Source organism: Scyliorhinus canicula, chromosome 10 (assembly GCF_902713615.1).
Source record: "Scyliorhinus canicula chromosome 10, sScyCan1.1, whole genome shotgun sequence".
NCBI lineage: Eukaryota > Metazoa > Chordata > Chondrichthyes > Carcharhiniformes > Scyliorhinidae > Scyliorhinus > Scyliorhinus canicula.
In genome coordinates this window covers 9,955,302-9,979,736 of record NC_052155.1, presented here as the reverse complement: position 1 = coordinate 9,979,736, position 24,435 = coordinate 9,955,302, and the positions used below count along the sequence as shown (strand labels likewise).

At 43.7% G+C, this 24,435-nt stretch overlaps 1 protein-coding gene across 2 annotated transcripts in view; it reads left to right on the top strand.

Moving 5' to 3' along the window:
- trappc8 (trafficking protein particle complex 8) overlaps window positions 1-24,435 on the top strand; it is a 180,049-nt gene that overhangs the window by 117,330 nt on the left and 38,284 nt on the right. For both annotated transcript variants that reach the window (XM_038808588.1, XM_038808586.1), the window contains 8 exons: window positions 1,799-2,023; window positions 5,437-5,545; window positions 6,805-6,999; window positions 10,507-10,667; window positions 12,540-12,605; window positions 17,571-17,700; window positions 18,802-18,948; window positions 22,074-22,228. In XM_038808588.1, the coding sequence (XP_038664516.1) occupies window positions 1,799-2,023; window positions 5,437-5,545; window positions 6,805-6,999; window positions 10,507-10,667; window positions 12,540-12,605; window positions 17,571-17,700; window positions 18,802-18,948; window positions 22,074-22,228 (1,188 nt within the window). The remainder of the gene's footprint in view (window positions 1-1,798; window positions 2,024-5,436; window positions 5,546-6,804; window positions 7,000-10,506; window positions 10,668-12,539; window positions 12,606-17,570; window positions 17,701-18,801; window positions 18,949-22,073; window positions 22,229-24,435) is intronic.

Here is a 24,435-nt window from a genome sequence, read left to right as displayed (position 1 = left end):
AATAATTTGACTTTATAAAGGGGCGGTACGTTGTCGCAGTTGTTAGAACTGTTGCCTCACAGTTCCAGGGACCCAGGTACAATTCCAGCCATGGGTGACTCTGTGTGGAGTTTGCACTTTCTCCCTGTGTCTGCTCGGTTTCCTCTGGGTGCTTCGGTTTCCTCCCACAGTCCAAAGATGTGCAGGTTAGGTGGGGTTGCAGAGATAGGCTGGGGGTGTGAGCCTAGGTTTGGTGCTCTTTCAGTGGGTCAGTGTAGACTCGATGGACTGAATGGCCTCCTTCTGCGCTTAGTAATTCTAACAACCCCAGTTTGTTAGTGATCTTGAACTGAAGGATGCAAGTTGGCCTGCTGTTCAATTGAAAATTCAGCTATCCTTAACCACGGCCATCTCCACTAAAAAATATTTGGTAAAGTAGACTTTGCAGATTTAACAAACTCTGATAATGAGTAAATACTGGGTCCACTTGGAGGGACTGAAGTGAAGAATGCTCATAACCAAATGTATTCCACTGACCTTTAGTTATGCGTGCTATCAATTTGTCACATACAGAGTCTAGGATTCTTCAGTGACGATAAGGGGTGTCAGCTCATGATGCGGGTGTCAGCTCATATTCGGGACTCGGATTAATGTATAAAAGTGTCTTGTTAGAATTCCTTTGGTTTGGCTAACCACTATATCTGCATTTGTTGAGAATTGAAATGGAGACCGTGGAAGGTGAACCCTGAAGTAAGTGGCAATCACAATCTGTACAACGCAGGAGGAGATCATTCAGACCAAGTCAAATAAATAGTTGGGTTTAGTATATGTAATTTTTAAAAAATTCTCTTGGTAAGCGTGTAGAGTACCTAAACATTTAAAACTCTTAAAATTTGCACTTTGGATTCTCCATGCTTCAATCAAATCTTCAGTAGATGGTGTGACGAATGGAGGATGGTGGGAATATTAGCGTCTAAATATTGGGACAATTTAAGGGTTAAGCCTGGGTTTATGGTGTGTTTGACTGCAGTGGTCATGTTTTAAAAAATGATTGTGTTTTATAAAGGCCTGGGAACTTGTAGGAAATAGCAGGCAAAATTGACCGGAGGAATATAGTTTGACTGGGGAAGTCCTGGGGAGTTGATGTGCTTTGCAGCCTGCAGAAATTATTTGTTTTTCAGTTTTGGGAGATGAGATCATTGCTGGGTGAAGCCCAGGAATGCAGAGAGCCAGTTCATTTTTGGAGAAGCTTTTGGAGAGCTAAGAGATGAATTCTGATCTGCCTGAAACTGAGTTCACAATTCTCTCACAGTCAGATAGTTATAAAAGTGTAATAATCTGTAAAGCAGAATAGTCTTGTCTGGGGACATGGAAGAAGTTGAAACACACCAGGTGAACCAGCTTTTTGAAGACCATCAGCCAGAGTCTGAAGGGGTTCTAACAGGAGCCAAGCCTGTTTTATAAAGCAAGTATTATTCTCTGCCCTGCTAATTCACGATGGATTGAGAAATGTGTTGTTCAATGAGAAAGAAGAGATGTAGTGTTAAGGAGTAATTGTAAGCTGTTAAGGTGTGAAAAGTTCAATATTATATTTAAAATAAAGTTTTGTTTTAGAAATACCAACGTCCTATTTTTCCATACAATCGTCCCTGCAGCGAATCATTCTTTTCGCACAGCCTTATAAATAAACTAAATTATTGGGGCTTTGGTCCAGTTTCCTAGCCACTTTTGGGGTCTGGTTTGGGATCATAATAGATGGTTTACCTTGCTTTCGCACATTCAGTAACCTTGGCCAAATTGGTTCTATGCTTTATTACAGCGCAAACATGCCTTGCGGTGTTACAGTCAAGCCATGCAAGTTTACAAAGGTAAAGGATGGAGTCTGGCAGAGGATCATATTAACTTCACGATTGGTCGGCAGTCCTTTACCCTGCGACAGCTGGACAATGCAGTGTCGGCCTTCAGGCATATTTTGATCAATGACAGTAAGCAAACAGCAGCTCAGCAGGAAGCTTTCCTTAGGGAGTACCTGTATGTTTATAAGGTAAGAAAATCCGAAAATTATACTGGACCTGGTTTTTTGATTCCTCCTTTGGTCGGTAGTAATTGGATTGAGAACCTACGATGTTGCTTTTAATGATTTTTTTACCTGTATCCCGAGCTGCCTTTGTTCTTCTATACTATTCAGTTTCTTCTCTTCCAAGGTATAGTTGATTGATTTGTTTTTAATTTTCTTTAGCTTATATTTGTCTAACGTTCTCTTTTGTGACTTGCTTCCCCAGTGTTAGTTTGACCCCCTCAATTCCCGTCACTGTGATCTTGCAATGGCCTAAACCGTATAATTTTATATTTCTATTCCCAATTTGCCTTGAAAATGTAGACTGTTCAAGGGCTGTACCAGCATTGGTCGGCTGGTGCCTGTACTTTCTGCTTATTTGTTTCTTCGGGCAGGAAAAATTTAATCAGTATATTTATTGTAGGCCTGTAGTCACAAAGGATTATTTATATTCATTCCTGTATGAAGAGAGTGCACACTGTTGGAGATCTGTCATTTTGGATGAAACGCTAAACCAAGGCATCCCAGGCTTGCTTAGGTTGAGTAAAATATCCCATGCAATTATTCAAGGAAGAGCAGGGAAGTTCTCTTCGGTGTACTAATCAATATTTGTCCCTCAACCAGTATCACTTGAACAGATTATCTAGGTAATCGTAACATGACAATGTTCCATTCAGTTTGGAGGTGAGAAATTTGGGCTTGAAGCTACTGTCTTACATTCAAAGGCAAGTTACAAGGATATGAAAATAGCTGGCTAAAGTGGAACATAAGACGGTAGAACGACAGTGGCAGGCATTTAAGGAGATATTTCATAACTCTTGGCTTCCATTGAGAAAGACAATGAGAGGGATATACCATCTTTCAGGATGATACTCATGAAGGACCTCGCCTACTTTCTCTGGTTCTGTGCATAATTTCTCTCCTTTGTCCTTGAGTGGACCAACTCTTTCTCTAGCTACCCTCTTGTTCCTAATATACGTATACAATGCCTTGGGATTCTCCTTAAAGTAGACAAAATATTGGCAGGTGGAGTATGATGTGGGAAATGTGAGGTTGTCTAGTTTAGCAGGAAAAATAGAAAAGTGGAATATTTAAATAGCAAGAGATTGCAGAATGCTGCAGAGCGATCTGGGTCCTTGTACCTGATTCACAAAAAGTTAGCATAGGTACAACATGTTTAATAAGGCAAATCGGATGTGGAAGTTTATTGCAAGATGTTGGAGTATAAAAATACAGGTGTCTTGCTGCAGTTGTACAGGGCCTACGTGAGACAGCAGCTGGAGTACTGTGTACAGTTTTGTCATCCTTCAGGGGAGATATACTTCATTAGGAGCAGTTCAGAGAAGGTTCACTCAGCTGATTCCTGGGATGAAGGGGTCATCTTATGAGGAAAGATTGAACACGTTGGCCTGTACTCTGAGCTTAGTAGAGCTATCTTATTGAAATGTGTGAGACCCTGAGGAGACTTGCCTGGCTGGGAGGCTGTTTCTCGTGTATTGGAATCTAGAACTAGGGGGCACAGTTTAAAAATAAGGGGCCTCTCCTGTTTAAAATGGAGATGAAGAATCTTTTTCCTCAGAGGGCCGTTAGACTTTGAAAAGTTGTCCCACAGAGAGTAATGGATGCTGGGTCTTTGGATTTATTCAAGGTTGAGTTGGAGTTTTGATCAACAAGGAAGTTGAGCATCATGGGAAAGAGGAAGGAAAGTTGCGCCATGGCCACAATCCGATCGGCTATGCTCTGTGAATGGCAGAGAAAGCTTGATGGGCCGAATGGTCTACTGCTGGTCCTGATTGCTGTGGTTTTATGATCTGGCTATCACATTGTGGGAGCTTGCCGTGTGAAAATTAGCTTGCATCGCACCAGTGAAGACACTGCCGAAACACTTCATTGGCTGACGAGCACTTTGAGGATGCCCTGAGGTGTAAAAGATGCTGTGTAAATACGAATCATTATTTTTCTTATAAGAAAGAATTGACAGCATTTTTCTTCCCAATGCACCGCTTCAAAGTTTCATTCGTTTAACTTGCTGTGCGGGAATTTCCTAACTTGCCGGGAAATGGGAGGTAATTTCACTTTCAGAAATGCTGTGCCTCTTGAGTTTTAAATGAATATCAAATATAAGTCCACACTGCGAATGATTATTTGGTGGGGCTTCATATAATTGAGTAGATTAAATAAAGCTGGATCTGAGTTTTGTGATAAATTTATGGTACGTTTTGTACTAAATTAAAGATGTAGTCTGTTTGTGTTGCAAAATATAACATTCCCGAAGAACTTTTGCAGTAGTTTGGGTATTTTCATTTCCTGAGAGCATAAAATAATGTAGAGGTAGCCCACACCGACGTGACTATCGAGCCTACTCACCATTCAATTAGACTACGGCTGATCTGTGACTTCAATGCAACCTTTAAACTTGATTCCCACAACATGATTTTCCAGAGTTCAGAAATCTATCTCCGTTTGGGATATAGTCAGGGTGCAACACGGTAGCACAGTGGTTAGCGCAGTTGTTTCACAGCTCCAGGCTCCCAGGTTCAATTCCCGGCTTGGATCACACTCTATGCGGAGTCTACATGTTCTCCCCGTGTCTGCGTGGGTTTCTTCTGGGTGCCCCGGTTTCCTCCCACAGTTCAAAGATGTGCAGGTTAGGTGGATTGGGCATGCTAAATTGCCCTTAGTGTCCAAAAACGGTTAGGTGCGGTTAGGGTGGAGGTATGGGCTTAGGTTGGGTGCTCTTTCCAAGGGCTGATGCAGACTCGATGGGCCGAATGGCCTCCTGCACTGTAGATTCTATGATTCTATATTGAACAATTGAGCATCTACTGCCCTCGGAGGGAAGAAATTCCTCATCATAGTCCTGAGTGATTGATCCCTTAGCCCGAGGCTATGCCGTTAGTTCTGTTCTCTCGGAAACAACCTGTCCAGCCTTTTAATCTGGTGTTTCAATGAAATTACCTCTCATTCTTTTAAATCCCAGAGAGTATAGAACCATTCCACCCGATCTCTCCATGTACAGAACAACTCAGAAATCAATATGGCGAATCTTTACTGTGCCATCCCGAAGGCTTTTAACTTGTAAGAAAAATAATGCAGAACTCCTGAGGTGTTCTTTGTTGCTTGTAGTAAAGATGAAAGCAAAACTTGCTTTTATGTAGCACTGTTCGCAACCTCGGGGAGTCCTGAAGCACTTTACAATCAGTGAAGCACCTGTAGAAAGATAGTCACTGTTGTAAATTGAGTAACAAGAAGAATAAAAGTTAATGGTATAAAAATGGAACTAAAGTATAAGTGAGAAAGAGGAAGTGAAAGAATAGTGGAGCGTTTTCACTGTTTCACTTATTTCAGTTTTTTAAAATAGATTTTCATCAAACTATTAACATTTTCACTTTCTGATTCAGAGTGTAAACCAATCCTCACCTGATGGACCTTTACCCCAGCTTCCTCTGCCCTGCATTAACAGCTCAGCAACTCGGGTATTTTTTGGACATGACAGACGACCTTCTGAAGGTTGGTTGCTTCATTGTTGAAGTTTTGTCCCTTTCGAGACGAGAGATATAAGCGGGATTTTATTTAATTTGTTGCTGGAATATGTGTGGCATAGGCCAGGTTGTTTATCGTGTAACTTCTTGCCCTGATTTTGTATGACAAGGTCAGGGGCAGTAAAGATGCAGCCCCCCCCCGCTGTGGGATTGGTTGTCACACATTTGCAAGAGCAGATGGGGCCAGCAGCTTTTCTTTCCTGTTTGTGAACTAGAAGCTGTGTTAACAGCAATTCAGTAGCTTTGTGGTCACGACTAGTAGTAACCATCTTCTCATTACACATTTTTAAACAAAACTGAATTAAAATTCAAATATTACCACTGTGTAATGTGCAATTCTCTGTATTGGTAGCCCAGGCCTCTGGTTTATTAGTCCAGTAAAGTTGTAAGTTGAACTTTTGTTTGCGTGAGACCTTGGGCTTCAGTTTTGTTTTCCAAGCTTGGTGGAAATCAACTGGTTTCGTGATCTTTCTTCATCACAGTGCTCATTCTTGTATTTTCATTCCCAATTCCTGATATCCTGAGGGTATCACTAAACTCCAGATGGGGGAGAACATTGCATTGACGAGTTCTGCCTGTAGATTTCACTCCATTTGTACTGGACGGTTGAGTTGCAGTTCTTTGGGATAGCTCTTGGCCTACGTTTTATTGAGACCAACTTCGTCGTAACACCTTTTTGCTGTCTATGCAGTTTGTCTCAATCCAGCTCTATGTAATATGTATCCAAAAGAGATTGTGAACAGGTGTGAGGCAAGCCCTTATAGATGGAGTTCAGCACAAACCGTGACCTTCGTATATTTACACATTCATTTAATCAGCTGCTTTATTCAATCGTATTACATGTTGTAATTTGATGACCAAACTCCCCAGCCCCTAGCATAGTGCAGTAAATGATGTAAATATGTTTTGCTTGTCCTACTTTCACAGCAAAAAATTCTGAAGTATTTGAATGGTGGGGTGAAGGGTGGGGGGGGGGGGGGGGGGGGGGGGGGGGGCGGTGGCGGTTTGTGGCCAGTTACAAACTCACTCACTATTTTGATTGGGGGGTACGATACCAAATTGAAGCCATGCCACACCACGTGTTTTTAGTTTACAAACTGAGCAAACCTGATGGTGAATAAGCAGATGGATTTCACAGGGATTTTCTCCTGTCAGCTTGTCAATTATTTTATCCCAGCAGAGCCCTTTTAATTAATTGTGTTTGTTAACTGTCCTTATTTCTGTTAGGAGAAAAGCAAGCGGCCACCCACGTCAGTTTAGATCAGGAATACGAGCGCGAAGCCTCACAGCAATGGAAAGAGCTTGAGGAGCAGGTAGCAGCTATGGTGAATAAAGGAACGGTACCACAGAATTTTCAGCTCACTCAGTACTGTCTAAACAGCCAGACTGACAACTTGCGATTTCCTGTGGCTGTCGTAGAAGGTAAATCGGTCAGAATAAATTCTCCAGTCTGGGCACTTGTAATGTAAGTTCTTGACTGTTCAGTGCAAGATTAGAAATTTCACATCTTTGTTAATTGTAGAAAATCCTGCTCCCTTTTACAATGAAGTAGCTGTCAGCTTGGCTCGATGGAAGAGATCCCACAATACCCAAAGGAGAGCAGTAGAGTGCTGCCGATGTCACAGCCAACATCGAGCTGTCAAACAACATGACTAAAAATGAATTCTTCTATTTATTTCATTGCTATTTGTGGGAAGTTGCTGTGCGCAGACCGCCTGGCATGTTTTCTACATTACAGTACTACAGCATTTGCACTTCAGAAACACTTCATTAGTTTTAAAGCACTTTGTATTCCCTGAGGTCATAGCAGTCGCTATGTAAATGCAAGTCCTTTGTTTTGCCATTGGCTTGTATTTCCTTGTTAAAATGCAGGAGCACTTTCTCCCTCCCCTGTTGTTATGACTACTTCTGGAAGGGCAGTCTAAAGTTGCAGAATGTCTGGAATTTTGATGATTAAAAACTTGCAGTTACTGGGGTTATTGATCGTCCATTGGAGTGTACCTTTAACTGCTGGACTCTTCTCACCAATAGGAATAACAAATTACTCAAAACCCGTTCTCTCAAACTCACAATAAGACTTAATTTCCAAAGAAAATTACCGAAAGTTAGTAATTAAGTCATCTGCATTTCAGCAGCTTTTCACCAGTAGTTAAGTCATGCATTCTGCTTTGCTCAAAGGTGCTTTTTTTTCTCCTTTTGCTGATTTGCATTTAAGTTAGCTGTTGCAAAGGGAAAACAGACTGAATTGCACATTGAAGGAGCAGGACCGATTCCGGCTGTGGAAAAGGGAGGGATACAAAGTGGGAAACTGCAGGCCAATTAGCCCAATATCTGTCATGGGGAAAATGTTAGTAAACATTATTTAAAGATATTACAGCAGAGCTTGAAAAAGACTGAGATAAAGAGGAATTTCTTCTGAGGGTTGAGTGTCTTTTGAACCCCTTGCCAAGAGAGCTGTGGGGGGCAGAATCTTTGTGCATAGTTAAGACTGAGATGGACAGATTCTTGATCAATAAGGAAATCTAAGGGGGGCTTGCACTGCCGAATTTCAGCAACTATTATTGGACGGATAACATAGCGATGATAAGGAAGTGAGTGGGGGGGATGGGGGATCGACTTGGGAGCGGATGGAGGCAGCCTCATGTAGGGGAAACAGTCTGGGGGCGTTGGTGACAGTGCCTCTGCCATTCTTTCTGTCGCGCTTCTCCACCAGTCCTGTAATGGTGGCGGCCCTTCGGATCTGGGGACAGTGGAGGAGGCACGTGGGAGCAACGGGAGCATCGGTCTGGTCCCCAATATGTGACAACCATCGATTTGCTCCGGGGAGATATCGGGTATGGCGGAGGGCGGGGATTGAGCTGATGGGAGATTTGTTTTTGGAAGGGAGCTTCCCTGGCTTGAGGGCGCTGGAGGCCAAGTTTGGGTTGACGAGGGGAAATCAATTCCGGTATATTCACGTGCAGGACTTTTTGCGCAGGCAGGTGCCATCTTTTCCACTCTTGCCACCAAGGGGGATCCAAGGTAGGGTAGTGTCTAGAGGATGGGTGGGGGAGGGAAGTGTCTCGGATATTTACAAAGAGCTCATGGGATGGGGGAAGACGCAGACCGAGGAACTGAGGCATAAATGGGAGGAGGTGTTGGGAGGGGAGATTGGGGAAGGCCTGTGGGCGGACGTGCTGAGCAAGCTTAATGGGACTGCAACATGTGCCAGGCTCAGCCCACATAAGGTCATCCACCGGGCCCACATGACAGTGTCCCGGATGAGCAGATTCTTCGGTGTAGAGGACAGGTGTGTAAAGTGTCTGAGAGGATGGGCAGACCATGTCCACACGTTTTGGGCATGTCCAAAACTTAGGGGATACTGGCAGGGGTTCGAGGACATCATGTCCAAAGTATTGAACATAAGGGTGGCAATGGGTCCGGAGGTGGCGATTTTTGGGGTTTCAGAGGCCCCGGAAGTCCAGGGGGAGAAAGAGGCCAACGCTGTGGCCTTTGCTTCCCTGGTAGCCCGGAAACTGATACTTCTAGCTTGGAGGGAGTCAAAGCCCCGAAGTCGGAAGCCTGGCTGTCAGACGTGGTGAGTTTCCTGGACTTGGGGAAAATCAAGTTTGCCTTGAGAGGGTCGTTGTTAGGGTTCGCCTGGAGGTGGCAACCATTCATTGATCTCTTCACGGAGAATTAATCGTCAGCAGGGTGGCCCCGGGGGGGGGTTAAATTAGGCAGATCTGGGTAGGAGGGGTTAGGGCAATTGCACTGTGTACTTTGTTTATTGTACAGTCCTTTTGTTTTCATGTTCTGTAATTCTACTGTTTACAATGCCAAAAAATACCTCATTAACATTGTTTATCAAAAAAAAATGTAAGCCTATTTGTGACAAAAATAAAGATTATTATTATTATGCAATCCTGCCCCATGCTACTGCAATCTGTTCATGTTGGACCGATGGGCCAAATGGTCTCCTGCACTGTAAATTCTATGATTCTATGTTCAGCTAATGGGATGGATTGCTGACCGTGCTGTTTTGAATTGCTGTTTCATATTTCCTGTAGTTTCACTGCATGTTGTTTGTACAGAAGCAAAGTAGCAATATGTAAAATTACAGCACATTGAGACAGTATCGAAAGGCAGTGTGTTCCAGAAGAGTTTTTGGGTTAAAATGAAATTGGTTGCACACTTCTCAGTGACTCTATCTACGGAATAGGATTCCCAACAATGGCTGCACATTTTCAAGGAGATGTCATCACATACCTTCAACTAGCCCTTGCCAAGATCCAGCGACTTAATTATCATGATTCCCAAAGCTTGTTAATGCATACCGGTTTTGGCTTTTGAAAATCTGGTCATCCTACTCAATTTCAATATTGGACAAGGTTTTTAAACACGACTTCCTTTTCATGTTGAACAGGATTTATTGGTTTCTGTAGGGTCATGTACATTTTCCAAACCTTTCACAATTGGTTTTACCGTCATGCTGTACTTTCGTATAATTCTTAATAAAAGCAAATTACTGTAGATGCTGTAATCTGAAACGAAAGAGAAAATGCTGGAAAATCTCAGCAAGTCTGGCAGCATCTGTAGGGAGAGAAAAGAGCGAACGTTTCAAGTCCGATGGCTCAAAGCTAACAGACAGAGAGTGGGAAATATTTACTCTGTGGAGTGAGAATGAAAGATGAGTCATAGCCACAGAAACCCAGGGAAACCGGGTGCTAATGGCCACAGAAACCAAGGGGAAAGCGTGCTAATGGCAGTCCCCAGAGAGAACAAAAGATGTGAAAGGTCAAACAGCAGAGAAACTAACATCAGAGGATGAATTGTAGATGTTAGCTCTTTTCTCTCCCTACAGATGCTGCCAGACTTGCTGAGATTTTCCAGCATTTCCCCTTTTGTTTCTTATAATTCTTACTGGGCTTTTCTTTCTGTTGTTTGTAGAACCAGTCACAGTCGAAGTAGCATTCAAAAATCCTTTGAAGGTCCCTCTGCTGTTAAAAGATCTTTCATTGTTGTGGAAATTTAATTTTAGAGACTTTAACAAAAGTCTAGAGGGAGATGTGAGAGAGTCGATCAGCAATGAAAAAGATGCACATTCAAAGGTAATGAAGCATTTCTTGAATACTTCCAGCTCTTTGCTCATGACAAATACAGAAATGGTACTGCAACTGTTGGCTTAGCTTGGTAAATTTCTGTTTTCATAAGATGCTAATTCCCACTGGCTATATCACTCTGATTTTTAAATCTGTATTTATCTGACAGTTTACACATTGGTGCAGTGTGTTCTGCCATATTCATTTCACCTCTCGGACATTTCACTGTATAGTTTCACTGTCGAGCTTGACTGTAGTAGAAAGGGTCCACTATCCAATGCGGAAGTTCATTCTGTCTGTTCTCCACTTTGAAGAATTTACAAAGATGTTCAACCTTAATTTACCATTTGCTGTTTGGATCAATATTTGCTGCTCCCACTGTTGCGATTTAATTTGATGTGCTATTAGAGATCGACCTTTCTCTATTTAACACCTCCTTATCTTGGAGCCTACAGAAGCTTAGGGAGACCGTCCAGAGCAAAGACCAAACTGAGCCTCAAACATGTCTGCTTGGTATTCAACCAGAGATCCAAAGAGTTCTGCAGATAAATCATTGCGATTGCTCACTGAGCTTCACTGCGTTGAATGTGTTTGTCCCAGATTGTTAACCCCACTTCTCCATCTGCGCTATGTTTTTGTTCGTAACTCTCTTGATTGTTGGTTAAGGAGATAAGGATTTGTTCAACTCCCAGGAAGCAGTTAATTTCAGTCCCTCAGCACCTGGAGCAGAAGGAAAATTATACCCAACCACATGAATTATCACCTGAGAAATCAACCCTTTTGTCACAGGGAAGATAACTTACTTTAGCTACAAATTAAAACCAAACGTATCTGAGAGGTACGGGAGATGCTTCTCGGTCAAATAAATTGTCATGCGTTCATGAGGTAATAAGAGCAGGGGTTGGCCATCAGGCTCCTGGAGCTGCTCCACAATTCAGTAAGATCATGACTGACCTTGAATATTTTTCCCATCCTATTCATCGCCTGGCTCAGTGCCAAAGAAATATGCTCAACCCTCTGCGGTCAGGAATTCCGATGTGGAGAGTGGAGAGATTTCTCCTCATCTCGGTCCTTAACAGCCTATATCGTGAGGTAGCTGCTTCCCCCCCCCCCCCCCCCCCCCCCCCCCCCCCCCCAACCACCACCACCACCAGTTAGTAGGCTGTCCAGCCAGAGAAAAAGCCCCTCCCCACCTACTCACTCAGGCCTTCCAAGAATGTTATATTTCAATATGATCTCTTTGCATCCTCTAATGCATCCTCTAATGCAGCCTTATCTTGGGCATGATACAGTAGCAAGTTGAGCATGCAGACCAAAAATAAATCGTCACTGTCTCATGTAAAGTGCCATTGAACAATGAAATGCCGTTTGGCGCATTGCTTAATGTTCTAATGTGAATTACTTGGACATTTTTAACATGCAATCTAACATACTTGTGTTTAGTTGTCATTTTTTGCGTGGCTTTTTTCCATCTTTATCTGAATTGTAGAGGAGGGAGTTATTTACTTTCTGCCATTCCTGTAGGTGAAAGCAAACCATTTCTTTCTTCGTATGACATTCTCACTTAACTGCATTTTTATATTTCTGCCTATCTTAACTAACCTTTCTTCTCTACAGCTCTCTAATTTAGTTGATGCTTAACCGATGTGTGCCACTGACTTTGGGTTATGGACAGTTTTTTCCTGCTGTTCCTTTAGCATGGGATTTAGGCTTTCCTAGATCATTTTTAGGTTGGAACACTTAAGACATACCCGTCTTCAACTGCATTAATGGATTGAACAATAGCAAATTTGCCATTTGAATTTTTTGGAGGACAGAAACTATCTATCATGTGAAATGCACATTATCCATGAATAAAGTCTGTGATTTTCATGATTGCAGGCATCGCACAGTATTGGCACAGAGGTAATAAGTGAATTTCAAATAAATGGTGAAGAGACTAAAACGGTAAGTGTAATATTTAACCTGAAATAGATGTTAGAACCTAATATTCACCTTACTTTACAAAATGATTTTCTCCTCGAGAGTTCTCCAAAGGAACTACTTGGAAAAACAGCTGCACATATTTCAGTTGCTTCACGATTGCTTATCCAAGTAGCTACTTTTCCTCGCTTCTCTGTATTTATTTATTTATTCACGGGATGTGGGCGACGCTGGCTGGGCCAGCATACATTGCCTATCCTTGACGACATTTTAAGACTCAACTACATTGCTGTGGATCTGGAGTCACATATAGGCCAGACCGGGTAAGGACGGCAGATTTCCTTCCCTCAAGGACATTAGTGAACCAGATGGGTTTTTATGACAATTGACAGTTTCATGGTCACCTTTAGACTTTTAATTCCAGATATTGAATTCAAATTTCACCATCTGCCATGGTGGGATTTGAACCCGGGTCCCCAGAGAATGCCTCTGGTTCTCTGGATTACTTGTCCAGCGACAATAGCACTATGCCACTACCTCTCCATGAGCAGGGCAACCTAGGCCAATCCTGCCCTTGTATGTATTACTCTAGCACTTTTGCCGAAGTGGGAACCCAGATTTAAGCATGTATCCCTTGGGGCACCGAGGCCAATTGTCACCTCTGTTACTACAAAAACTGAGAATCTAATTCAACACCAGGGTTGAGCGCAAGATCCTAGTCAGTGTTCAAGAATATGGCTCACAAGGGCAGCACGGTGGCGCAGTGGTAGCACTGCCGTCTCACAGCGCCGAGGTCCCAGGTTCGATCCCGGCTCTGGGTCACTGTCCGTTGCGTGGGTTTCTCCCCCACAACCCAAAGATGTGCAAGGTAGGTGGATTGGCCACGCTAAATTGCCCCTTAATTGGGAAAAAACAAATTGGGTACTCTAAATTTATATTAAAAAAAGAATATGGCTCACCTTTCACTAAACATTTTGAGCTTTCAATTGTAAATGGATTTCAAAATGCTTGTTTAGAGCTGGGCTGGTTTTGACTTCCATGATGAACAGTGCATCACCATTCACTTAAAGTACTGATGAACAGGATTTGCTGTGGCGCAATGTAGGGGGAGGATGTGCATGAAGTGGGTCCTGCTGGAGCACTCTTTTGCCCCTTTTCTTAGTACCATGGAGTATTTACTCTCGAAACCACAGAATTATTGTAACAAAGATCTTGTATGACTGAAATGCCCAAAAATGTCAAGGAAAAGAAGGTTGAGGGTAGAAGCTCATCGATGGAGCCTGAGGGCTTGGAGCTCATCGGCAGTTAAAATGGCGGAGTCAGTTTCTGGTTGTCTGTCCACTCTGCTAACGGCCGAGGTGCTTTCTAGTATCTTGGTGAAGAAATTCGAAAAGCACTGCTGTCATATTGTGTCAGATGACCTCAGGAAATCAGCCGAAGAGGCCTTGGCCCCTGTTCAAGCAACTCTGGGGAAAGCCAATCAGACTGTGGAAACCCATGAATCCATGGTCAAAGATATGGATGTAGCCCTATTTGACACAGCGATCAGATTGCCTCACTGGAATTGGAGTTGATCAGGGGCAGCATGGTGGGGCAGCACGGTAGCATGGTGGGGCAGCATGGTAGTATGGTGGTTAGCATAAATGCTTCACAGCTCCAGGGTCCCAGGTTCGATTCCCGGCTGGGTCACTGTCTGTGCGGAGTCTGCACGTCCTCCCCGTGTGTGCGTGGGTTTCCTCCGGGTGCTCCGGTTTCCTCCCACAGTCCAAAGATGTGCGGGTTAGGTGGATTGGCCATGCTAAATTGCCCTTAGTGTCCTAAAAAATAAGGTTAATGGGGGGGTTGTTGGGTTACTGGAATAGGATGGATACGTTGGCTTGTAGGGTGATCATTGCTCGGCACAACATCGAGGGCCGAAGGGCCTGTTCTGTGCTGTACTGTTCTTTGTTCTATGTAGAATCTGAACTGAACTAGCCATATTTACAAGAGCAGGTGAAAGGCCAGGAATCCTATGGCAAGTAACTCGCCTCCTGATCCTTCCCCTGTTATGACTACTTCTGGAAGGGCAGTCTAAAGTTGCAGAATGTCTTGAATTTTGAGGATTAAAAACTTGCAGTTACTGGGGTTATTGATCGTCCATTGGAGTGTACCTTTAACTGCTGGACACTTCTCACCAATAGGAATAACGAATTACTCAAAACCTGTTCTCTCAAACCCACATTAAGACTTAATTTCCTAAGAAAATTACCGAAAGTTAGTAATTAAGTCATCTGCATTTCAGCAGCCTTTCACCAGTAGTGTAGGTTGATCTTAGATTAGGATAAATGGTCGGCACAACATTGTGGGCCAAAAGGCCTGTACTGTGCTGTACTGTTTTATGTTTAGTCATGCGTTCTTCTCAACCCCCCTCCCAAACCCCATGCCTGTCTACCATCTGCAAGGCACAAGTCAGGAGTGTAATGGAATACTCTCCACTTGACTGGATGAGTGCAACTCCAACAACACTCGAGAAGCTCAACTCTATCCGGAACAAAGCGGCTCTCTTGATTGTTCCCCGCTTCTACAGATATGCAAACCCTCCACCACCGACGCACAGTGGCAGCCGTGTGTACCATCTACAAGATGCACTGCAGTGACTCACCAAGGTTCCTTTGGCTGCATCTTCCAAACCCACGACCACTGCCATCTAGAAGGAAAAGAACAGCAGATACCTGGGAACCCCACTACCTGGAGGTTCCCCTCCAAGTCATTCACCATCCTGACTTGGAAATGTATCGGTCGTTCCTTGACTGTCCCTGGGGCAAAATCCTGGAACCCCCTCCTCAACAGCACTGTGGGTGTAGCTACACCTCTGGGACTGCAGCAGTTCAAAAAGGCCTTGCTCCCCATTCAAGCTACTTCCTGAAGGGCAACTAGAGATGGGTAATAAATGCTGGTCTAACCAGCAATGCCCACATCCCGTAAATCATCCTGGCAGAACTATACTTTTCACTGTACGTCAGTACATGTGACCAATCTGAATTAATTTTCAAAAAGCAAGGAAGGCAAGAGGAACCTTTATAAAATACTGGTTCGGCCTCACTGGAGTATTGTATTTAATTCACGAATGCCCTTGAGGATAGAAAATCTGCCGTCCTCACCCGGTCTGGCGTACGTGACTCCAGACCCAAAGCAATGTGTTTGACTCTTAGCTGCCCTCTGAAATGGCAGTAACACCCTCATCTTGTGAAAGAAAATAAACTCTGGGCTCCACATCTGAAGGATGTAGGACAGCCTGTCTGTGTGCTTGTGCTTCATGTGTTACTTTCCTCACCTGCAGGTACCCCCTAATTTGGCAGCTTTAAGACCCCACACACAGGTTCCAGGGGCATTGATTTTCCAATCTTTGGCTTGTTTGTATTCGAATGTTGTCAGTGTCAGAATACTTTCACGCCTGCTTTTCCTGGCACTCCCTTTTTATAAGTGACTTTGCACGTGACCAATTAGTTTTTTTTTGTTATAGTCACTTCATTGAATAGAATCTATACATTGCAGAAGGAGACCATTTGTCCTATCAAATCTGCACTGACCCTTGGAAAGAGCACCGTATCTAGACCCATGGCCAGACCCTATCCTCATAACCCAGATACCTCATCTGACCTTTTGGACACTCGGGGGCAATTTAGCATGGCCAATCCACCTAATCTGCACATCTTTGGACTGTGGGAGGAAACCGGAACACCCGGTGGAAACCCACGCAGACAAGGGGGAAAAAGTGCAAACAGAGAGATGAATCACTGGTTAATGTGTTGACTGTGGGATGAATTTTGGCTTTGACCTGCTGAATTTCTTATCTCTGATGAGTAGCCAAACATATCCTTGGTTTTAAAGCCTTATTTGAAAGATGGTACCTCAATGCAGAACACACCCAGCTTGGCTTATAGTGGATCTTGAATTGTGAACATTTTGGGATGAGAATGGAACCAGTATTACTGCCTGTCAAATAATGCATTTCATCAAATCGCTTCAGTGCAGAAGGTGGCAATTTGGCCCATCAAGTCTACACCGACCCTCTGAAAGAGCACCCTATCTGCCCCCCCCCCCCCCCTTTCGCCACAGTCTCACCTAACCTTTGGATGCTAGGGGGCAATTTACTATGGTCAATCCATCTAACCTGCACATCATTGGACTGTGGGAGGAAACCAGAGCGCCCGGAGGAAACCCACATAGACTCTGGGAGAAAGTGAAAACGCCAGAGACAGTAACCTGAGGTCTGAATCGAACCTGGGTCCCTGCTGCTGTGAGGCAGTAGTGCTAACCACTGAGCCACTGTGCCCATCAGTAAAACACAATCATCAGTGGGATTTGGATTTAAATTTATTGTCATGTGTATCGAGGTACAGTGAAACCTATTATTCTGCATATAGTCCAGGCAGATCGTTCCATACATAAAAAAACATAGGACATGCGATAAATACACAAAGTAAATACATAGGCACCTTCAGACCTGTAAGTAAACATAAAGGAAAAAGGTTTGAGGTAATAGTGTCAGAATTAAGCTTCAGAAGGTTAGTATGTTTATAAGAGAGATGCAGGAAGAGCATCTGTGGGGAAGAGCTCGCAGAGCGTCGCCATGCTTCGGTGCCATCTCGGTTTGCTTCTTAAAACATTGGCTTTAAAATAACGTGGGTTAGTTCATTCATTGTACATCAGTGGACCTGGTGCTGGAAAGAGTGAAAACTCAGATCTACAGGACAAATCTGTCATGGGTTTAACTATTCCCTCAACTTGGGTTGTTTGCATTTTATGTACATCATTGAAAATGATTTCAAGGACAGCACGGTGGTGCAGTGGGTTAGCCTTGCAGCCTCACGGCGCCGAGGTCCCAGGTTCGATCCCGGCTAAATTGCCCCTTAATTGGAAAAATGAATTGGGTACTCTAAATTTTATTTAAAAAAAGAAAATGATTTCTGTGCATGTGACTGTAACCATTTTTTTCTTTTTATTTAGGCTAGATTAAAACTGCTTCCTCATCAGACAGGAGAACTTCACATTCTTGGAGTTGTATATAACCTTAGCACTGTGCAATCAGCTCCTACACAAGATGGATTGGACTCTAGCCCTGTAATGCAGGTAGCAGGTGAGAGCACCTGTTTCTCCAGGTATCTTTCCTAGTGAGGTCCTTTGGATCTTTGCATGTTTTTGACTGTGTATCAGTTTATATTTTAAAAATTCTAAATTGCAATTCAACTCTTAAAAATTCTCCACTGGTTTCTTAAATGTGAGTGTTTTGGAGAGTTATGTAGTCTGCAGCCATTAAACATAGAGGATACCGGATATATGCCTTCTGCGGGGCCGAGCAGCAAATGCTGGAAAGTGGGGTTAGACTGGGCAACTCGTCGTCCGGCGCAGACACGATGGACCAAGTGGCCTTTTTCTGTGCTGTACACTTTTCTATGATTCGGTGATAGATGTCTGAGGAGATATTCAAAGAAACAGCTACAAAATGGCATCTGGACTGCCTGTGGAGAATCGTGGTCCTCTTAACTGAAGGGAGGGTATGCTTAGTTTGGGAGGGGGAAGGATGTTTATTTTATGCCTGTGAAAATTGGATTAGATTTTGATTGATTCTCACGTGTACCGAGGTGTAGTGAAAAGTATTGTTCAGTGCACAGTCCAGACAGGTCATTCCATACATGTGAAAAAAAAACACAGGGACATACGATAGATACACAATATAAATACACAGACATTGGGTGAGGCATACAGGAGTGTAGTACTACTCAGTAGAGAAGATGTGTGGAGAGATCAGTGCATAAGAGGGTCACTCAGGAGTCTGGTAACAGCGGGGAAGAAGCTTTTTTTAATCTGCTATTGCGTGTTCTCAGACTTCTGTATCTCCTGCCTGATGGAAGAGGTTGGAAGAGAGAATAACCTGAGTGGGAGGGGTCTTTGATTATGCTGCCTGCTTTCCCAAGGCAGCGGGAGGTGTAGATGGAGTCAATGAATGGGAGGCAGGTTCGTGTGATGGACTGGGCTGTGGGAAGATTCTTAGGCCAAGCAGTTGTTATACCAGGCTATGATGCAGTCAGATAGGATGCTTTCTATGGTGCATCTGCAAGAGTTGGTAAGAGTCAATGTGGACATGCCAAATTTCATTCGTTTCCTGAGGAAGTTTAGGCACTGTTGTGATTCTGTTGATCAGTTTTTGTCACTTTACCTTCCTGACGTGTTCTCGCAGGCAGTTGCCTCAATGCCAGCAACCTCAATGCCAGCAACCTCTACTCTGGAAAATCTGGAAGCAAACAACAGATTCCTCACAGCCTGCGCCATCAGCCCAGCTCTTCGGATCAACTGGAGTACTTCCATGGACTAAGCTGGACGGAAGGTTAGTTGTGGGGCTGGGTGGGGGCTGCAATGGGGTTGGTAAATATGCTGAGCAAGCAGCGGTTGGTGTGGCACTCAGCTTTCTGCTCGTCACTTTCTGACTCCGAAGTCATGACACTGGGTTCTGAAACTCACTAAATTTAACTGCGTGGAGGGGGGTGGCGGCGGCCTAACCATTGGGCCAGTAATCCAGAGGCCTTTTCTAATGTCCTGGGACCAAGAGTTCCAATCCCACACCTGTAGATTCAAATTCAATTACTCTGGATTTGAAAAACTAGTCTCCATAATGGTGACCCATTAAGCCGTTCTTGATTGTTGGAAATGCCTATGTGGTTCACTTGTGTCTTAAGGAAAGAAATCTGTCCTTGCCTGGTCTGGTCCTCATGTGACTCCAGACCCGCAGCAATGTGGTTGACTCTTAACTGCCCACAGAAATCGTTCAAGAACAAGTTGGGATGGGGCGGCATGGTGGTGCAGTGGTTAGCACTGCTGCATTATGGCACTGGGGACGGCACAGTGGTGCAGTGGTGAGCACTGCTACATTATGGCACGGGGGGTGGCATGGTGGCGCTGTGGTTAGCACTACTGCATCACGGCGCTGAGAACGTGGGTTCGATCCCGGCCCCAGGTCACTGTCCGTGTGGAGTTTGCACATTCTCTCCGTGTCTGCGTGGGTTTCGCTTCCACAACCCAAAGATGTGCAGGGGGTAGGTTGATTGGCCACGCTAAATTGCCCTATAATTGCAGAAAAACAATAATTGGGTACTGTAAACTTATATTTTTTAAAAAAAGAACAAGTTGGGATGGGCAACAAGTGCCCACATCCCCTGAAAGAATAAAAAATAACTTTATTTTTGTAATTTTGAGCTGTTTGTTTTATGCTCAATCTCTGTCAGTCTCATCTGAAAACTACACTGTCGTTCATTCTTTAGATTCAAGATGATTGCATAAATTGAGTAAATTATCAATTATGATGCAAATTGCTGATCAGGTGATTAGTCACTGAATCACGACGGCACACAAGGGCATTCAGCCCACAGCCCTTTCCAGCAATCCAGCCAGTCTGTCTTCCCCGCTCTATCCCGTGTCATGTTTTATGCCCCTCTCGACACCCATCCAATTTCCTTTTGAAATCAATGATTGTCTCTGCTTCCAGCACCTTCGTGGGCAGCAAGTTCCAGCTCGTTACCACTTGCTGCGTTTGTAAAAAAAAAAAGAAGCTCTTCACATCCTCCCTGCATCTTTTGCCCCAAACCTTAAATCTGTATCCTCTAGCCCTTGTACTACATGTACTTTCGCCGCCTTATCCTTATCGCCGCCTGACCTGCAGAGCATCCATAAATACTGTTACATTCATTAATAACATGGCATTTTAGTAATGTGTATTTAGTTGGATTTTTCAACTAACCTCCTTAAGAACGTTTCACATCAAACAGCATTCACCGAGACAATGAGGTTTATTGTATCTGTGCTGGATCTTTGAAAGAGGAATCATAGAATTTACAGTGCGGAAGGAGGCCATTCGACCCATCGAGTCTGCACCGGCCCTTGGAAAGATCATCCTACCCCGTCCCCGTAACCCATGAACCGCACCCAACCTTTTTGGACACTGAGGGCAATTTAGCATGGCTAATCCACCTAACCTGCACGTCTTTGGACTGTGGAAGGAAACCGGAGCACCCGGAGGAAACCCACGTAGACACGGGGAGAACGTGCAAACTCTATACAGACAGTGACCCAAACCAGGTATCAAACCTGAGACCCTGGAGCTGTGAAGCAACTGTGCTAACCACTTTGTTACCGTGCTATCCTTTTAGTGCCACTCCTGTTGCCTCACTCCCGTTATCTCATGTCCTTAATAACTGTTGTAGGGTGACAAATGCTGATAAGAACTCCCAGCATCTATATCATAGTTGTTTTTGGCATATCTATTCATTATTGCAGTTAAGTTTTCTTTTTAATAAATTTAGAGTACCCAATTCATTTTTTCCAATTAAGGGGTAATGTAGCATGACCAATCCACCTACCCTGCACATCTTTGGGATGTGGGGGCGAAACCCACGCAAACATGGGGAGAATGTGCAAACTCCACACGGACAGTGACCCAGAGCCGGGATCGAACCTGGGACTTCGGCGCCGGAAAGCAGCAGTGCTAACCACTGCGCCACTATTGCAGATAAATTAACCAGATTAATGCAATTCTGAAACCACAGTAAGATATGTTCAGATCATTTTTCTCTTTAGAGTAATTAATTGGCAAATTATTAGTTTGGTTTAGCATACCTGCAGACTCGTTAAGTGAATGACGACAGAACAAAACTTAATAGTAACGTGAACCGTTATCTAATCTCTATTTCAAACTCCAATTTAATTTCATCCACATTAATACATTAAAATAAATCCTTCACTTTTCTTAAATTTATGCAGCAGGAAGAGATTTGTGCTCAGAATATGGGAACAGGGGCATGTCATTTAACCCCTGCAGTCAATGAGATCATGGTCGATCTGTGACCAAACTCCATATATCTGTTTTTGTCCCTTGCTACTCTGGAGTGGAACTGCGCCTTTCAGTTCAGCTAAACTGATTTTTGATAAAATCAGCCATTCCCTGTAGCTGCAATCTACTTCGCTTTCCACAGAATTTCCACCGTAGCCCAATGTAGGTATATTACACACGGACCAATCATTTTCATTGTGAGCTGTAATTTCTCATCCTGCCTGGCAAGATTAATCTCTCGTCAGAAACATCGAACTCCATTTGAATGTTGGCTCATGAGGCAGTCAGCTTTGTCACAACCTTAAGAGGTTCAGTATTAAATATGCAAAGTTCCCAGGAGCACCGTGGAACCTCGCTTCACAGGGATCTGAAATCATACAGGTAATGGTGCCGTAGAACAATACAGCACAGAAGATGGCCAGAACCGGGAAAGAGCAGGGACAAATTGGGCAACTTTTAAAGAGCTTGTAGAGGCATGATGAGCTGAATGGCCTCCTTTAGTACTGGATAGTTCGACAATTCTTTACATGTAGAAGAAATGTTTTTGTTTACTCGAGTAGGAAATGAGTTGGCCACGGCCATCAACCACATGTCGATAATGAGAAGGATAATGTTCCTTTTTGTTTTAGGCAAGACAGCTCATGGGTTATCAGTAAGAGGACGGCAGGATTTGGAAATCCAGGGGCTGAGGCTCAACAACACTAAAGAGGAGAAAACTTCTGTTAAGTATGGATCAGATCGACGGCTGGATCCCATCATCACAGAGGCAATGCCTTTACTAGAGGTAAATATTCATTGTGACCTGAATTAGTCCAGTCACTGGTATTGGTGTCTCCAGCAGTAAAGTATTATTCTTCCACCCTTTCTGGTACTTGGATTCCATCCCAAAGTGAGAGGATGAAATAAAAACTTCCACACACTGAAATACTCAAATAGTGCAAATAGTCTAAGAGGCACGGATTTGAGGCTGCCTGCACATTCTAATAGCTACTGATTTAAAGATTGTTTCCTTTTAACTAAGTATTTTGGAAGGCCACATCGCTGCTTGGTCGCCTGGTGACTGGGCGGTGATGGGGCCACGTCCCAGGGCCCGCTTTCCAAAACCAAGCCCATACTGATGCACAAACCGGCTGCTCTGTGAAGAGTTATCGATGAACTCCGACACAGAGGTGTCCTGAGTGAACAGAAACGGACAAACTCCAGGATCTAGGTTTACATGACTGAAACTGAAGTTAATTTAGAATTTTACTAAATACTCATATTCTTAAATGCCCAGTAAAATTCTAATACTTTTTGATTTCTGTATCTTTGTAAAATTCCTCAATGTTCCCACCTGGTAGAAGGAATTTTTAAAAAATAGACTGCAACATGATACCCGAGGGTAATTGAAGAAATGAATGCCGAAAGGGATCTATATGAAGTTGAACACGAAAGATGAACAGGGGATAATTGATGAACAATAAATGTTGGCCTTGCTGGCGAATCCCACATTTTGTGAAGAAGTTAAACAAACCATGGTGCTTTTACTCGTGATAATGCTAATATGCAGTCCAACGTCAAATGGAGGCGTGCACTTAATATTTGCCAAATACTGGGTAGATTCAAGAGATTGGAAATGAATGTGTCCCTTTGGGTGGGTGAGCTATAACTCCGGGGTGCCCAGAAAGCCTGATTAAGGCAGATACGAACTTTGTTTCTGAGGATTGACCGTCTTGGGAACTTTTCCTCAAAAGGCCGTGGAAGCAGAGTCTTGGAATATTTTATATGGCAGAGGTAGACGGAGTCTTGATAACCAAGGGGTTGTTTTTGTAAATCCACCACTCTGTCTTAGAATTCCCCCTATACCAAAAAAGGGCCGATATTCTAAATGGTGAACAGGGATTCTCACTCCCTGACTCCGATGCAGGCTTCTGTGGGTGCCATTCAGGTCAAACTATATTTCCAAGTTATTCCCCGGTATAACCCATACCTTCACCGAAGAATTTTACCTACTTACCCCTTAGTAGCATCGATGTCCTGGGTCCTGCATTGCTAAGGAAGTGAAGTAAGCTAATAACCACTTTTTCAGGTTAAATTATTTTATTATTATTATACTTTTTTTTAATAAGTTGTAAACACTTTCTTTACAGAAAGGAAAAACGATTAGTGATTCTGGATGCTGCTGGTTTGTTGTAGGGACCTTCAGACTCTCTCTCTCTTTCTCTTGTAGTTCACCTCCCCTTCTCTCCTGTTGCTGTTTCTCTCTCTCTCTCTTTTAGTTCTCCTCCCCATCTCTCCTGTTGCTGTTTCTCTCTCTCTCTGTTTTCTCTGTTCTCTGTGTTCTGTCCTCCCCATTGCTGCTGGTTGCTGCTGCTGGTACACTTCCTTAGGTTGGGCCAATTTTATTTCAACCTTGCCCTTCATAGCCTGAGCTTTCTTGGGATCAATAACTCTCCCATCAAGTTTGTGCTCCCCATTCAATACCCTGTCTACTCTTTCAGGATCCATTTTAATTAAGCAGTCTACAATCTCTCCACCTCCAGAAAAGCAGTCCCTTAAATCTTTCTTACTTGTTTCCCAGCTGAGTCCACCAACAAACCTCTTCCTTCTCATCCTCCTCATTCTTGCTGCCGTTTCTTTGAGCCTTCCACCTCCTTGGGGGGAGCGGAGCTCCCCCGGGCCGTCAGCTGTTCTTGCCTCGCGTTCTGCTGCTCTCTTCTGATGGCTGCTGCCTCGCGCGTGGGGGGAGTGGGAGGAGCGAGAGAAGCCCGCGCTTAGTGATTTTTGGCGGGAGAGATCGGGACCTCCAATAAGGAAAGGACTACGGGGCTTAAAGGGGCAGTCCATTACAATATTTCAACAGCACAAAGAAATCTATGCAAACTCTCTTTTTTCTTTTTCCCTTTCTCCTGCTGCAGGTTGTAATAACAATTCTGACAGACTGAAATTGACTGCATTTTTGACAGAAGAGCTGGCCACAGTTTCTGCTCTTTTCAGCTGCCACCAACCTCT